The following is a 16,974-nucleotide window of genomic DNA, read 5'->3' as shown; positions in this document are numbered from 1 at the left end:
TAAATGCTTTAAAAAAACAACAACAAACAAAACAAAAAAACAAAAGCCATTAAAGATAGGTTATCCTTTCTCAATGTTCAAGCATCATAATGCAGTATGAAATAAGAATTTTACATTAAAAAAAATATGAAATCCTACATTCAAATACTGTACGTAATAAGGTCTGTGCGTCACTTGGACCTGATTGGCTGAGCTGTTCTTTGGTGACGTGATCCTCGAATGGCAAAATCAAAACCCGAATCCCACGTCACAGATTGACGTCAATGACCGCCTGAAACAGAGTCCTTGAATGTAGGACTTCTGCGATCATTTGGTCACTAATCATTTTCTTTGTCTTGCAGGTAAATGCTTTAAAAAACAACAACAAACAAAACAAAAAAACAAAAGCCATTAAAGATAGGTTATCCTTTCTTAATGGTCGAGGATCACAATGCAGGATGAAAAGAGAATTTTACATTGAAAAAAATGAAATCCTACATTCAAATACTGTACGTAATAGGGTCTGTGCGTCACTTGGACCTGGTATGTACGGTTAAAACTACAAATGGCCACCTGTGATGACATCACGGGGCGCGTCAGGCTTAAGTAGACAGGTGACGCTGATTGCTGGAGAATGTCCATGCTGAGAGTCGGTGTGATGCGAAATAAACTAATCACGATGATACAGTTGGACTGAACGCACTCTTTTGTTAACACGACATGGTGTCAGGAGTGGCGCTGTAAATCGTCGTGAGGCTGTAACTTTATTCGGCTACCGGAGACATGGCTGAGGACGACGCACAGAGAGTTGGTTCTGCGGGTCCATCTGCAACGTTCAGTATCCAGCCGCCAGAGTCTTTCGACTTCACAAAGCCGCAGGAGGGGTCCAAGTGGATACGGCGATTCGAACGGTTTCGTCTGGCAAGTAACCTGAACTCCAGTTCTGAGGAGAATCAAGTTAACACGCTCATTTATTGCATGGGAGACGAAGCTGACGATGTTCTGCGGGGATTAGCGTTATCTGACGCTGACAGGAACACGTATCAAGGAGTTCGTGAGGGTTTTCAAGCTTTCTTCGTTGTCAAGAAAAATGTTATTTATGAGCGAGCCCGGTTTAACATGCGCAAACAAGAAGAGCATGAAACCGTGGATGCCTTTGTTACTTCACTGTATGCGCTAGCAGAACATTGTACGTATGGAGCGCTACATGATGAACTGATTCGCGATAGACTGGTGGTGGGACTTCAAGATAAAAGGTTATCGGAACGTATGCAACTCGATCCAGATTTGACATTAGAAAAGGCCATTACTTCAGCAAGACAAAGTGAAGAGGTGAAACGGCAGCAGTCCTGCCTGCGTACTGATGCTAGATCAGAAACGGAAAATGGCAAATCTGTCGACAGAGTGTATGAAAGCGGTGTTAAGCCTCGTAAGACTAAATATCGACCCAAGATGCACACTGCTATAAGTGCAAAAAGAGAGGTTCTGCAGTGTTATAAGTGCGGTGGTTCTCCATCCCATCCCAAACGTGACTGTCCAGCTAATGGGGAAAAATGTCATCTATGTGGAAAAAAGGGACACTATAAGAGGGTGTGTAGAACGCTCAAGACTGTACATGCTGTGGAAAGAGACGATTTTTTGTTTTTAGGCAGCATTACAAACGGAGATGAACCTTGGAAGGTGGATGTTGAAGTAAATAACCGAATTATTTCATTTAAGATTGATACGGGTGCCGATGTTACAGTTCTGCCATATGCCAGGTTTAAAGACATCTACAGAGATACAAGTTCTCCCATTCTGAAGAAAGTCACTAGACAGCTGCTAGGACCTGGGGGAAATGCACTGGACATTGTGGGGGTTGTTGAGATGTTAATGAGAAAAGGGGACAAGGTGATACATGAAAGTGTATATATTATAAAACATCTGCAGACTGCACTTTTGGGCAGGCCAGCCATTCAGAAACTGGAGCTTGTAGCTAGATTAAATGAGATAACTGCTGAAACAATGAAAGCTAGCTATCCAAAGCTCTGTAGTGGTCTGGGAGAAGTGAGACAGCCTTATGCCATCAAACTGAAACCAGGAGCTCAACCATTCTCATTAAAAACACCCAGAAGGATTCCACTTCCTTTGATGGACAAAGTCAAGCAAGAACTGTCCCGCATGGAAAGTATGGGTGTGATCAGCAGAATTGAGGAGCCCACTGAATGGTGTTCAGGAATGGTGGTTGTTCCCAAAAAGACAGGTGCTGTACGCATATGCGTCGATCTCACAAAGCTGAATGAGTCTGTGTGTAGAGAGAAGTATATTCTTCCGTCTGTTGATGAAACACTCGGTAAACTGGGAGGAGCTAAAATTTTCAGTAAATTAGATGCTAATATGGGCTTTTGGCAAATACCTTTAACTGAGGAAACAGCAAAATATACAACCTTCATTACTCCTTTTGGTCGTTATTATTTCAAGCGGCTACCCTTTGGTATAGCGTCTGCCCCTGAGCATTTCCAAAACAGAATGGTGACAGAGGTCACAGAGGGCTAGATGGGGTAGTATGCCATATGGATGATGTGTTAGTGTGGGGGAGAACACAAAAGGAGCATGATGCTCGTCTGCATATCGTTCTTGAAAAGATTCAAGACGCTGGTATTACACTGAACATCGATAAATGTGATCTTTCAAAACACACCGTAACATTTTTGGGCCACGTTATCTCTGCAAATGGAGTTAGCCCGGATCCCAATAAAGCAGAAGCTGTGAGAAAGATGAAAGAACCAAGAGATGTGAGTGAGTTAAGAAGCTTCCTTGGAATGGTTAACCAGCTGGGGAAGTTTATTCCACGGTTAGCAGAGCGAGACAAACCTTTAAGGGATCTCTTGTCTAAGAAAAACTGCTGGATATGGGGAGTTGATCAGGCCAAAGCATTTCAAGATCTGAAAGAGATGCTTTCATCCCCGCCAGTGTTAACTATGTACGACACAAACAGGGAATGCAAAGTTTCAGCAGATGCATCAGCTTATGGTCTGGGGAGTGTGCTGCTTCAAAAATGGGGTCAAGAATGGAGACCTGTTGCATATGTGTCACGAGCATTAACACAGACTGAGCAGAGATATGCACAAGTGGAAAAAGAAGCTTTGAGTCTTACCTGGGCTTGTGAAAGGTTCAGTAATTATCTCATTGGCAAACATTTCCAAATGGAGACTGATCATAAACCACTTGTGAGTCTGTTGGGTTCTCAGAGGTTGGATGCCCTTCCACCGCGCATTCAGCGTTTTAGAATGCGTCTCATGAGATATTCCTATTCCATCTCATATGTGCCAGGGAAACATCTGGGGACAGCTGACACTCTGTCACGTACCCCCATGACAGAAAACTTAACAGAAACAGAAACTAAGTTGGTTGAAGACTCAAATATTTATGTGGACAGTGTGATACAAAACTTGCCTGCAAGCACTAGCTACCTTGAAGAGCTGAGAGAGGAGCTGAAAAGGGACAGCATATGCATGCGGGTGATGCAGCTATGTGAAGGAGGATGGCCTACACACTACAACAGTGAACCAGCACTTAGACTGTACTGGGCTGAAAAGGCATTTCTTACAGTGAAGGATGGTCTTTTGTTAAAAGGAGAAAGACTTGTTATTCCTTCCACTATGAGAAACGATGTGCTCATGAGACTACATGAAGGACATCAGGGAGTGGTGAAATGTCGAGAACGAGCGCAGCAGTCAGTGTGGTGGCCTGGACTGAGCCAGCAGCTAAAAGAGCTGGTTCTAAAGTGTCACACCTGTAACAGAGAGAAAGTAAATCATATTGAGCCACTGATGCCATCACAGTATCCAGACAGACCATGGCAAAAACTTGGGGCTGATCTGTTTACTTTGCAAGGGAAAACGTATATTCTGGTTGTGGACTATGCATCAAGATTTGTGGAAATTGCTCAATTAAGTCCCACAAGGTCAACAGATGTGATTCCCCACTTGAAATCTGTGTTTGCACGTCATGGTATTCCCGAAGTATTGATCACAGATAACGGTCCCCAGTTTTCATGTGCTGCTTTTGCTACATTTGCAAAGTTATATGGATTTCGCCATATCACAAGTAGCCCGAGATACCCACAAAGTAACGGGGAAGCTGAGCGTGCTGTTAAAACGGTGAAAAACTTGTTGAAGAAAGCAGCTGATCCATATCTCGCCTTACTCGCCTATAGAGCAACACCACTTTGGAATGGATATAGCCCAGCAGAGCTTCTTATGGGAAGAAGACTTCGCACGACGGTGCCAACACTTCCATCCTTATTGACACCAGTTCTTCCGAATAGTAGGATGGTTGCTCAAAAAGAGAAAAAGAGGAGGACACAAGATGCAGAGAGATATGATTTACGCCACAGAGCAAGAGTTCTTAGCAAACTCACTCCAGGACAAGGTGTGTGGATTAAAGACCAAGGCACAAGTGGAGCAGTGGTTACCAGTCATTCGACTCCACGCTCTTATATTGTGGAAGGACCGCATGGATCAATTAGGCGAAATCGTCGTCATTTGGTTGCCATGGAGCCTTCGACAGAGCCAGAAGTACCGGAAGGGGACCTGGCTCCAGAACAAGCTCAACAGAGTTCCGAAGAACCTACACAGCAGAATCTTCCTGAACTTTCACCTACTCCTAGAACCAGGTTTGGGAGACGGATCGTGAAACCTGATAGACTGAATTTATAGTCAAAGGGAATGAAATGATTTGTGTACATGTTACGCTAAAGTTTAGGAATGATTAAATGTGTATTTCTATTTACAATGTTTTCTAGTCTTAGGTAGAGACAGACCTTCCAGCTACAGAGGCAGAATAATCCTCTAAGGTCTGTTGAATCAATGGTAGTCCACCCATTGATTCTAGAGAGGGAAGATGTGGTGTTAATGGTATGTACGGTTAAAACTACAAATGGCCACCTGTGATGACATCACGGGGCGCGTCAGGCTTAAGTAGACAGGTGACGCTGATTGCTGGAGAATGTCCATGCTGAGAGTCGGTGTGATGCGAAATAAACTAATCACGATGATACAGTTGGACTGAACGCACTCTTTTGTTAACACGACAAGCTGTTCTTTGGTGACGTGATCCTCGAATGGCAAACTCAAAACCCGAATCCCACGTCACAGATTGACGTCAATGACCGCCTGAAACAGAGTCCTTGAATGTAGGACTTCTGCGATCATTTGGTCACTAATCATTTTCTTTGTCTTGCAGGTAAATGCTTTAAAAAACAACACACACACAACAAAACAAAGCAAAACAACAGCCATTAAAGATAGGTTATCCTTTCTCAATGTTCAAGCATCATAATGCAGTATGAAATAAGAATTTTACATTAAAAAAAAATGAAATCCTACATTCAAATACTCTACGTAATAAGGTCTGTGCGTCACCTTCACCTGATTGGCTCAGCTAGTCATTGGTGACGTGATCCTCGAATGGCAAAATCAAAACCCGAATCACATGACACAGATTGACGTCAATGACCGCCTGATGCAGAGTCCTTGAATGTAAGCCTTCTGCGGTCATTTGGTCACTAATAATTTTCTTGGATCGCAGGTAAATGCTCGTAAAAACAAAAGCCATTAAGGATAGGTTATCCTTCCTTAATTTACGAGCATCACAATGCGGGATGAAAAGAGAATTTTTAGTCCGGGTCTTTGGACGTGTATGAAAAGGCGGATGTGTGGACTCTGAAAGGCTCAGAGTCCAATCAGAGGCTGGTTTTAAACGGGCTGGTCTCTATTTCGGCTCGTTCGCTGTTAACAAGCTCCTATCGTTTCTGCTCCCCTGGCGGGAAAAAGCAAGGAGGAGGCAGATGAATGCTTTAAGAACTTTATTCCTCTTTTGAACAAGTACAACGAACAGCTAACTTCCCTAAAACTAACACACTGCGCTCCCCACAACAACCGGACACTTTTCTCGCTCTTCTTCCTCCCAGCGCCTACATGTTGTTCTCTACTGCCCCCTAGGGAAGAGAGGGGGCAGCAGAGAAAGACTGGGCCTGTAAGAGCAGGTCATTGTTTTTACTGACAGCAATCTGTCATGTGACTAAACCTTTAATAGTCATATGACATGTGAAATAGAAATTTGATGTGGATATATAGCAATAAATATTTAAATCGTCATCATAGTATTTATATACCGTCTTTGAATGCAGGTCATCTGTGATAATTTAGCCACTTTGTCTTTTCGTTGCCTTTTCAATATTTGTAAAAAAAAAAAAGAAAATATTCCACTAGTTTATAAAATGTATAACTATATACTCATAATGTACACAGTAAAAATTCCAGTGTTGAATTAACACCCACAGTGTTAATTTTGACACCAACAAAGTGTGTATATGTGTCCAAGTCAGCTGGTGTTAAAGTAACACTTTCGAAAGTGTTAAAAGATTGACACCCATTTTTTGTTAAATTAACACCAGACATTGTTAATTTTAAACAATACCGAGTGTCACATTAACATAACAACAGTGTTAGTGTTAAAATATAATGTTAAAGTAACACCAGTGTAGTGTTGATCACAAAACAATGTGGTGTTAAAAAGGTAAATGATTGACCCCACAAGGTGTCAATATCAACCAAATCCAGTGGGAAAATATTCAAAACAATACACAGAAATGGAAAGTTTACCTTTTATTAAACCCATTTCAGTATTACAGACCTTCAATGCACAGCTTATACAAAACAGCAGTGGGGCACAATATATGTTCTTTCATCATTATCAGCTGAAAACTGCCTGTCATAAGTCTGATAATATATCAGATCAAAGACACAAATAACAGCAAACACATCATCTCTATTATGAAAGCATTCAGATGATCATCAGTCTCAACACTATCTGTACCAACATTGTCCACATAAACAATCTATGGCAATAGTGTCTCCATGTGCTTTCATCAAGTGCTACTTGAACCCAGAATGTGCGTAAAAAACAGGTGAACAGCTGTGTTCCCCGCATTTCAAATGCAATTTGTGCCCTGGATACAAAGAATGACTAAATTTCAAATGCTGAAAAAGATTCCAAGAATTTCTGTGCTGAACCTTACAAATGTAACATGTTGATATATTTAAGTGTTGTTAATTCTCACTCTGATTTCCTTGACTCTGGGGCTCTCCTTTGTTGTTGCCACATCAATCCCATAAACTGTTGTTTGGACGAATGTGTAGAAGTTGAGGAGGGCTGCATCGTAGGACACGGCAAACACAAAGTGCGCCTTAAACAGTTCATCGAAGGCAGCCACTGCAGTCTGTGCCACACAAGGAATGGGCTTCTGATCCAGAATGATGTAAAACTTCTGAATACTGCTCTTCTTTTCTCCAACGCAGAGGAGGAACGGCTGTGCAGATCCAACTTTGCCAAGAAATGTCGCCATGCTTGTCCCCACCTAAGATTGAGAGACAGCACATTAGAATAATAGTTTTAGTCTCTCTCAAGCAACAAATTAAGAACACTTTTCACCTTCCATTAGCTGTGAACATGCCACAAAAGGGGATGTGACTTGCAAGGAAACTGTTGTGAGCTTAAGTGAAAAGATTGCTTCTAATGGGCTCATACAATTCTTTGTGCCATTATGCTCCCATAATTCATAATACAAATAACAGCAAATAATAATTAACATTATACAGTTTATAAAACTGAGATTGATTTACTTTAAGGGAAGCACAATTCATGTCAAAAACATACCTTACAACATACAACACGATCAGCTGCCGCCTCAGTTGCACTAATTTTTACATGTTTCCTCCTTTTGGCGGTTGGAGGCAAGAGATGAACCAGCAGGAGAATGGCTGCCAAGTTGTTATCCCATTCTAATAAAATCATAACACAAACCATGTAGAATTACCATATGAAAATGTATACATAGAAAAGACTGTTGAACATATTTATCTATTAATATGTACCATAATCAGTTGATTCCTCCTGAGCAGACAGAAGGTCATCCAGGTGATCACTCTGTCGAAGGCTTTTGCTGACAGTGATGACCTTCGGTTTGTAGAACGTTGGCCATCTTGCAATTAACTTCTCCAAGATGTCTTCTCCAAAGAGCATGATGAAGTCCTGCTCAATCTAGCAGAAGAAAAATACCATCAAAACCCAATTCAAAAGTTCAGTTAATCAAATCTGAGAGCTTCTCACCAAGCCTGGTGTATCCAAGAATCTTGGGAAGTGATCCAGTGATGAGTGATGACTGGTCCAGATCATGTAGCATATTCTGTCTATGCTTAAATGTTGCCTTCATTTTCTCCTTAACATCCTGGTTTGATGCATGCTTCATTGTGGACATTGCTTCTTTGCATCCATCACCAAACAGCTGATCAGATGGTTGAGGTCTCCCTCTGAGTTTTCGGGCCACCTTGATGAGCTCATCACCTAAAGCTCCTCTTGAAGTCACTTGCAGTGCTACGCTGAATGGTTTTCAACCGATAGGCCAGGTAGCCCTGTCCACTTTGAGGATCGTAGAAATGCTCCTATCACAGAACAGACGACACAAAATGTCGATTACATTGCGTTCAAAAGGACAATTACACAGGTAATTGACATTGTAAAAAAAAAAAAAGAGGAAGAAATCCAGATAGATAATGACTCAAGAAGAGAATCTTCAGGTACTCACGTAGCCAGTTGGTGAGCAATTATTTTCAAATTGGGAAAGAGGGTGACAATTCCCAGGGCACAGGTAATGCGGACATTGACAGCAGGGACTCTCCTAAAAAACAATTCCATAAAAACATTCATATTTCACATAGGGTTTAAACAAACTCACACAAATTAAGCAAAGGTTATGAATAGAAAACTCATTCTCAGTAATTACAAATTATTTGAATAATCATTATAATTATGTGTTTTCAAATTATTCTAACATTTCTATGGATTTCATACATGTATGTGTTTAACTCTTAAAAGCACCATCAGTCAAAAATATCAAGGTTAAATTCTGACCCCAATCAGCAGACTGAGGTTTATTGGTACATACCCAGGACTTTCGATCATATCCGCCACTAAAATATTGACAAGTTTCCTTCTTGTTGGATCAGAGAGACTTTTGTTTTTGTTTTATTCTTTTAATACATCTTCTCCCCTGGTTTTTGGTGCAGAGCTACATAGACAATCTGCAACAGATTTCACATGTCATCCTGCTATGAATTTTAAAATGGATCATCATTCCATTTCCCATCTTGACAACTCACACCTTTTGCCATCTTACCTTCAGGTGGTCCTTCAGCCAGTCGTCTTCTCTGTGCTTTAGTGTTCTCTGTGATCACTGTAGAAGATGAGCTTGAGGTTGGAGACTCAACTGACCCATCTTCAGAACTGAAGGAAGCGTCTGTTACCTCACTCTCATCAATGATGGCCACTATATAAAGTTTAGAAGCTTCATTAGTAAAGAACTTAAAATTAACTTTTGATTTATATATTTTTAAAATGCATTAAAAGGAACAATTGTTTTAATGTTTTTAAATCTTACCAAAGTGCTTAGTGACTACTTTGAAAGATACTGTAGCAGACCTCAGGAGTTCATCAAAAATATCAGCATCCACATCAACTCCAAAAGAGTCATTCAGGTCTACACAGATTTCACTTGCCAAACTGAATTTAGCATGAACTGGAAGGAAACAAAAGTACTCATCTTAACATGCTAATTATAGCATATGGTTAGAACTGGTAAGGGCTAATTACATTCATAATTAGAAAATATTTAAAATAACATTTTCACACAATGAACTGGTGGTTGAAATTGCACATCTTCAATGTTGCCCATATTGTTGGCAGACAGTTTACCAAAATTTGACATAACCATTTTTATGAAAGTAATTAATAAGCATTCTGGATCTGATTTGAGATAAAGAAACTACCTTAAGCTAACTTAATTTAATGGCAGCTGCCACAACAACATAATTAGTACTCAACTTACCCTCGTGCATGAATTTAAAGTAATCGTAGCAGTAATCTGTCACTGGAACCCGAACCCATTTCTGGACTGTCTGATACTCCACTTGAACCAGCATTTCTGCATAACAAAAAAAGGACACGGTCCAAGTTTTGACACCTTACAGATATTTTAAACCAACCCTTTATCACTTCCACTATCACTTTGAACACGTTAACTCTGTCAGCTATAGAGACTTAGCTAGAGTGTTGAGCTAGCTAGCCAGCCAGAATCCGCTTCCCTAGTGGCTAGCCGTAACGTGGCTTTTTACACTCTTGCTTTGCTACTGGTATAGTCTACGGAGCCCTCTAGGGGACATGGGATTTTTTCCGCTCTCTTTTGCGTTCCCTCTCAAAAGTTTAGCTTTACTCTTACCTAGCAACACTTTATTGCTCGACGTAACGAACAACTTCGCGAGGGAATAAAAAAATCCCCACATCCTCTCAGAGGCCAACAGTTTGCAATGTTAGCTTTTTTTTATCGCCAATATTTAAATAATACCACTTATTCATGGTTTAAAATGACAATCAAATATAACAGAATTCAAATTTACCGTTCGCCTAGATTTGGCAAAACAGCGGGACCTTGAATTTGGTGAATTTTCCATGCAAAATAGGTTAAATATAGTGCATTTGTTGAAGTCACAAACTAAAAAGCACATTTCCAACGAAACAATAGTCATGTATGGATATTTAGCTTACCTTTAGTGTGCGAAAAGAAGCCGTACCGATCGAGTGACTGGTGGCGAGACGACAGAAAGTAGAAAGTACTCTGCAGCCGTTACGCAGAGGCGGGGATTAAGCAACACTAGCCAATTAACACTGCAATTTAACAACGCAAATATGACGGAAGTTACAATGGCAGTGTTATTTTAAAGCTGTGTGATGTTAAAACAACACTCACACTCTTTATTTAACACTACACCTGAGATTTTAACACTGGCATTTTTACTGTGTATAAGCTTTTAACGACTTATTTAAATTGAGATGCTTTGAAAATAATTACATTTAAAACAAAAAAACGAAAAAATACATTCAAATACTGTAGGTGTAATAAGGACTGTGCGTCACCTTCACCTGATTGGCTCAGCTAGTCATTGGTGACGTGATCCTCGAATGGCAAAATCAAAACCCGAATCCCACGTCACAGATTGACGTCAATGACCTCCTGAAACAGAGTCCTTGAATGTAGGACTTCTGCGATCATTTGGTCACTAATCATTTTCTTTGTCTTGCAGGTAAATGCTTTAAAAAAACAACAACAAACAAAACAAAAAAACAAAAGCCATTAAAGATAGGTTATCCTTTCTCAATGTTCAAGCATCATAATGCAGTATGAAATAAGAATTTTACATTAAAAAAAATATGAAATCCTACATTCAAATACTGTACGTAATAAGGTCTGTGCGTCACTTGGACCTGATTGGCTGAGCTGTTCTTTGGTGACGTGATCCTCGAATGGCAAAATCAAAACCCGAATCCCACGTCACAGATTGACGTCAATGACCGCCTGAAACAGAGTCCTTGAATGTAGGACTTCTGCGATCATTTGGTCACTAATCATTTTCTTTGTCTTGCAGGTAAATGCTTTAAAAAACAACAACAAACAAAACAAAAAACAAAAGCCATTAAAGATAGGTTATCCTTTCTTAATGGTCGAGGATCACAATGCAGGATGAAAAGAGAATTTTACATTGAAAAAATGAAATCCTACATTCAAATACTGTACGTAATAGGGTCTGTGCGTCACTTGGACCTGGTATGTACGGTTAAAACTACAAATGGCCACCTGTGATGACATCACGGGGCGCGTCAGGCTTAAGTAGACAGGTGACGCTGATTGCTGGAGAATGTCCATGCTGAGAGTCGGTGTGATGCGAAATAAACTAATCACGATGATACAGTTGGACTGAACGCACTCTTTTGTTAACACGACATGGTGTCAGGAGTGGCGCTGTAAATCGTCGTGAGGCTGTAACTTTATTCGGCTACCGGAGACATGGCTGAGGACGACGCACAGAGAGTTGGTTCTGCGGGTCCATCTGCAACGTTCAGTATCCAGCCGCCAGAGTCTTTCGACTTCACAAAGCCGCAGGAGGGGTCCAAGTGGATACGGCGATTCGAACGGTTTCGTCTGGCAAGTAACCTGAACTCCAGTTCTGAGGAGAATCAAGTTAACACGCTCATTTATTGCATGGGAGACGAAGCTGACGATGTTCTGCGGGGATTAGCGTTATCTGACGCTGACAGGAACACGTATCAAGGAGTTCGTGAGGGTTTTCAAGCTTTCTTCGTTGTCAAGAAAAATGTTATTTATGAGCGAGCCCGGTTTAACATGCGCAAACAAGAAGAGCATGAAACCGTGGATGCCTTTGTTACTTCACTGTATGCGCTAGCAGAACATTGTACGTATGGAGCGCTACATGATGAACTGATTCGCGATAGACTGGTGGTGGGACTTCAAGATAAAAGGTTATCGGAACGTATGCAACTCGATCCAGATTTGACATTAGAAAAGGCCATTACTTCAGCAAGACAAAGTGAAGAGGTGAAACGGCAGCAGTCCTGCCTGCGTACTGATGCTAGATCAGAAACGGAAAATGGCAAATCTGTCGACAGAGTGTATGAAAGCGGTGTTAAGCCTCGTAAGACTAAATATCGACCCAAGATGCACACTGCTATAAGTGCAAAAAGAGAGGTTCTGCAGTGTTATAAGTGCGGTGGTTCTCCATCCCATCCCAAACGTGACTGTCCAGCTAATGGGGAAAAATGTCATCTATGTGGAAAAAAGGGACACTATAAGAGGGTGTGTAGAACGCTCAAGACTGTACATGCTGTGGAAAGAGACGATTTTTTGTTTTTAGGCAGCATTACAAACGGAGATGAACCTTGGAAGGTGGATGTTGAAGTAAATAACCGAATTATTTCATTTAAGATTGATACGGGTGCCGATGTTACAGTTCTGCCATATGCCAGGTTTAAAGACATCTACAGAGATACAAGTTCTCCCATTCTGAAGAAAGTCACTAGACAGCTGCTAGGACCTGGGGGAAATGCACTGGACATTGTGGGGGTTGTTGAGATGTTAATGAGAAAAGGGGACAAGGTGATACATGAAAGTGTATATATTATAAAACATCTGCAGACTGCACTTTTGGGCAGGCCAGCCATTCAGAAACTGGAGCTTGTAGCTAGATTAAATGAGATAACTGCTGAAACAATGAAAGCTAGCTATCCAAAGCTCTGTAGTGGTCTGGGAGAAGTGAGACAGCCTTATGCCATCAAACTGAAACCAGGAGCTCAACCATTCTCATTAAAAACACCCAGAAGGATTCCACTTCCTTTGATGGACAAAGTCAAGCAAGAACTGTCCCGCATGGAAAGTATGGGTGTGATCAGCAGAATTGAGGAGCCCACTGAATGGTGTTCAGGAATGGTGGTTGTTCCCAAAAAGACAGGTGCTGTACGCATATGCGTCGATCTCACAAAGCTGAATGAGTCTGTGTGTAGAGAGAAGTATATTCTTCCGTCTGTTGATGAAACACTCGGTAACCTGGGAGGAGCTAAATTTTCAGTAAATTAGATGCTAATATGGGCTTTTGGCAAATACCTTTAACTGAGGAAACAGCAAAATATACAACCTTCATTACTCCTTTTGGTCGTTATTATTTCAAGCGGCTACCCTTTGGTATAGCGTCTGCCCCTGAGCATTTCCAAAACAGAATGGTGACAGAGGTCACAGAGGGGCTAGATGGGGTAGTATGCCATATGGATGATGTGTTAGTGTGGGGGAGAACACAAAAGGAGCATGATGCTCGTCTGCATATCGTTCTTGAAAAGATTCAAGACGCTGGTATTACACTGAACATCGATAAATGTGATCTTTCAAAACACACCGTAACATTTTTGGGCCACGTTATCTCTGCAAATGGAGTTAGCCCGGATCCCAATAAAGCAGAAGCTGTGAGAAAGATGAAAGAACCAAGAGATGTGAGTGAGTTAAGAAGCTTCCTTGGAATGGTTAACCAGCTGGGGAAGTTTATTCCACGGTTAGCAGAGCGAGACAAACCTTTAAGGGATCTCTTGTCTAAGAAAAACTGCTGGATATGGGGAGTTGATCAGGCCAAAGCATTTCAAGATCTGAAAGAGATGCTTTCATCCCCGCCAGTGTTAACTATGTACGACACAAACAGGGAATGCAAAGTTTCAGCAGATGCATCAGCTTATGGTCTGGGGAGTGTGCTGCTTCAAAAATGGGGTCAAGAATGGAGACCTGTTGCATATGTGTCACGAGCATTAACACAGACTGAGCAGAGATATGCACAAGTGGAAAAAGAAGCTTTGAGTCTTACCTGGGCTTGTGAAAGGTTCAGTAATTATCTCATTGGCAAACATTTCCAAATGGAGACTGATCATAAACCACTTGTGAGTCTGTTGGGTTCTCAGAGGTTGGATGCCCTTCCACCGCGCATTCAGCGTTTTAGAATGCGTCTCATGAGATATTCCTATTCCATCTCATATGTGCCAGGGAAACATCTGGGGACAGCTGACACTCTGTCACGTACCCCCATGACAGAAAACTTAACAGAAACAGAAACTAAGTTGGTTGAAGACTCAAATATTTATGTGGACAGTGTGATACAAAACTTGCCTGCAAGCACTAGCTACCTTGAAGAGCTGAGAGAGGAGCTGAAAAGGGACAGCATATGCATGCGGGTGATGCAGCTATGTGAAGGAGGATGGCCTACACACTACAACAGTGAACCAGCACTTAGACTGTACTGGGCTGAAAAGGCATTTCTTACAGTGAAGGATGGTCTTTTGTTAAAAGGAGAAAGACTTGTTATTCCTTCCACTATGAGAAACGATGTGCTCATGAGACTACATGAAGGACATCAGGGAGTGGTGAAATGTCGAGAACGAGCGCAGCAGTCAGTGTGGTGGCCTGGACTGAGCCAGCAGCTAAAAGAGCTGGTTCTAAAGTGTCACACCTGTAACAGAGAGAAAGTAAATCATATTGAGCCACTGATGCCATCACAGTATCCAGACAGACCATGGCAAAAACTTGGGGCTGATCTGTTTACTTTGCAAGGGAAAACGTATATTCTGGTTGTGGACTATGCATCAAGATTTGTGGAAATTGCTCAATTAAGTCCCACAAGGTCAACAGATGTGATTCCCCACTTGAAATCTGTGTTTGCACGTCATGGTATTCCCGAAGTATTGATCACAGATAACGGTCCCCAGTTTTCATGTGCTGCTTTTGCTACATTTGCAAAGTTATATGGATTTCGCCATATCACAAGTAGCCCGAGATACCCACAAAGTAACGGGGAAGCTGAGCGTGCTGTTAAAACGGTGAAAAACTTGTTGAAGAAAGCAGCTGATCCATATCTCGCCTTACTCGCCTATAGAGCAACACCACTTTGGAATGGATATAGCCCAGCAGAGCTTCTTATGGGAAGAAGACTTCGCACGACGGTGCCAACACTTCCATCCTTATTGACACCAGTTCTTCCGAATAGTAGGATGGTTGCTCAAAAAGAGAAAAAGAGGAGGACACAAGATGCAGAGAGATATGATTTACGCCACAGAGCAAGAGTTCTTAGCAAACTCACTCCAGGACAAGGTGTGTGGATTAAAGACCAAGGCACAAGTGGAGCAGTGGTTACCAGTCATTCGACTCCACGCTCTTATATTGTGGAAGGACCGCATGGATCAATTAGGCGAAATCGTCGTCATTTGGTTGCCATGGAGCCTTCGACAGAGCCAGAAGTACCGGAAGGGGACCTGGCTCCAGAACAAGCTCAACAGAGTTCCGAAGAACCTACACAGCAGAATCTTCCTGAACTTTCACCTACTCCTAGAACCAGGTTTGGGAGACGGATCGTGAAACCTGATAGACTGAATTTATAGTCAAAGGGAATGAAATGATTTGTGTACATGTTACGCTAAAGTTTAGGAATGATTAAATGTGTATTTCTATTTACAATGTTTTCTAGTCTTAGGTAGAGACAGACCTTCCAGCTACAGAGGCAGAATAATCCTCTAAGGTCTGTTGAATCAATGGTAGTCCACCCATTGATTCTAGAGAGGGAAGATGTGGTGTTAATGGTATGTACGGTTAAAACTACAAATGGCCACCTGTGATGACATCACGGGGCGCGTCAGGCTTAAGTAGACAGGTGACGCTGATTGCTGGAGAATGTCCATGCTGAGAGTCGGTGTGATGCGAAATAAACTAATCACGATGATACAGTTGGACTGAACGCACTCTTTTGTTAACACGACAAGCTGTTCTTTGGTGACGTGATCCTCGAATGGCAAACTCAAAACCCGAATCCCACGTCACAGATTGACGTCAATGACCGCCTGAAACAGAGTCCTTGAATGTAGGACTTCTGCGATCATTTGGTCACTAATCATTTTCTTTGTCTTGCAGGTAAATGCTTTAAAAAACAACACACACACAACAAAACAAAGCAAAACAACAGCCATTAAAGATAGGTTATCCTTTCTCAATGTTCAAGCATCATAATGCAGTATGAAATAAGAATTTTACATTAAAAAAAAATGAAATCCTACATTCAAATACTCTACGTAATAAGGTCTGTGCGTCACCTTCACCTGATTGGCTCAGCTAGTCATTGGTGACGTGATCCTCGAATGGCAAAATCAAAACCCGAATCACATGACACAGATTGACGTCAATGACCGCCTGATGCAGAGTCCTTGAATGTAAGCCTTCTGCGGTCATTTGGTCACTAATAATTTTCTTGGATCGCAGGTAAATGCTCGTAAAAACAAAAGCCATTAAGGATAGGTTATCCTTCCTTAATTTACGAGCATCACAATGCGGGATGAAAAGAGAATTTTTAGTCCGGGTCTTTGGACGTGTATGAAAAGGCGGATGTGTGGACTCTGAAAGGCTCAGAGTCCAATCAGAGGCTGGTTTTAAACGGGCTGGTCTCTATTTCGGCTCGTTCGCTGTTAACAAGCTCCTATCGTTTCTGCTCCCCTGGCGGGAAAAAGCAAGGAGGAGGCAGATGAATG

General features: G+C 41.6%; 1 protein-coding gene and 1 long non-coding RNA gene across 3 annotated transcripts; both read right to left on the bottom strand.

The window, feature by feature from the left end:
* Positions 1–6,616: 6,616 nt before the first annotated feature.
* On the bottom strand, positions 6,617–9,068 carry LOC145547713 (uncharacterized). 2 transcript variants are annotated; one of them, XM_081597603.1, is made up of 6 exons: positions 8,969–9,068; positions 8,609–8,701; positions 8,134–8,465; positions 7,899–8,064; positions 7,681–7,805; positions 6,617–7,381 (listed from the first exon to the last, which is right to left on the bottom strand). In XM_081597603.1, exons 3-6 carry the CDS (start codon positions 8,197–8,199, stop codon positions 7,064–7,066), a joined length of 675 nt encoding a protein of 224 aa, XP_081453729.1. In that variant the 5' UTR covers positions 8,200–8,465; positions 8,609–8,701; positions 8,969–9,068; the 3' UTR covers positions 6,617–7,063. The 2 variants fall into 2 exon arrangements, with proteins under 2 accessions (XP_081453729.1, XP_081453730.1); XM_081597604.1 differs by lacking the exon at positions 8,609–8,701.
* A 9-nt stretch (positions 9,069–9,077) lies between these two features.
* On the bottom strand, positions 9,078–11,183 carry LOC145547714 (uncharacterized). The gene is made up of 4 exons (XR_014084012.1): positions 10,624–11,183; positions 9,908–10,003; positions 9,461–9,598; positions 9,078–9,349 (listed from the first exon to the last, which is right to left on the bottom strand). It is a non-coding gene; the product is annotated as an uncharacterized LOC145547714 (long non-coding RNA).
* Between the last annotated feature and the right edge of the window lie 5,791 nt (positions 11,184–16,974).

Source organism: Poecilia reticulata, chromosome 16 (genome assembly GCF_904066995.2).
Source record: "Poecilia reticulata chromosome 16, P_reticulata-male-v2, whole genome shotgun sequence".
Lineage (NCBI taxonomy): Eukaryota > Metazoa > Chordata > Actinopteri > Cyprinodontiformes > Poeciliidae > Poecilia > Poecilia reticulata.
Note: the sequence above shows the minus strand (reverse complement) of the source record. Positions and strands in the feature narration are given on the sequence as shown.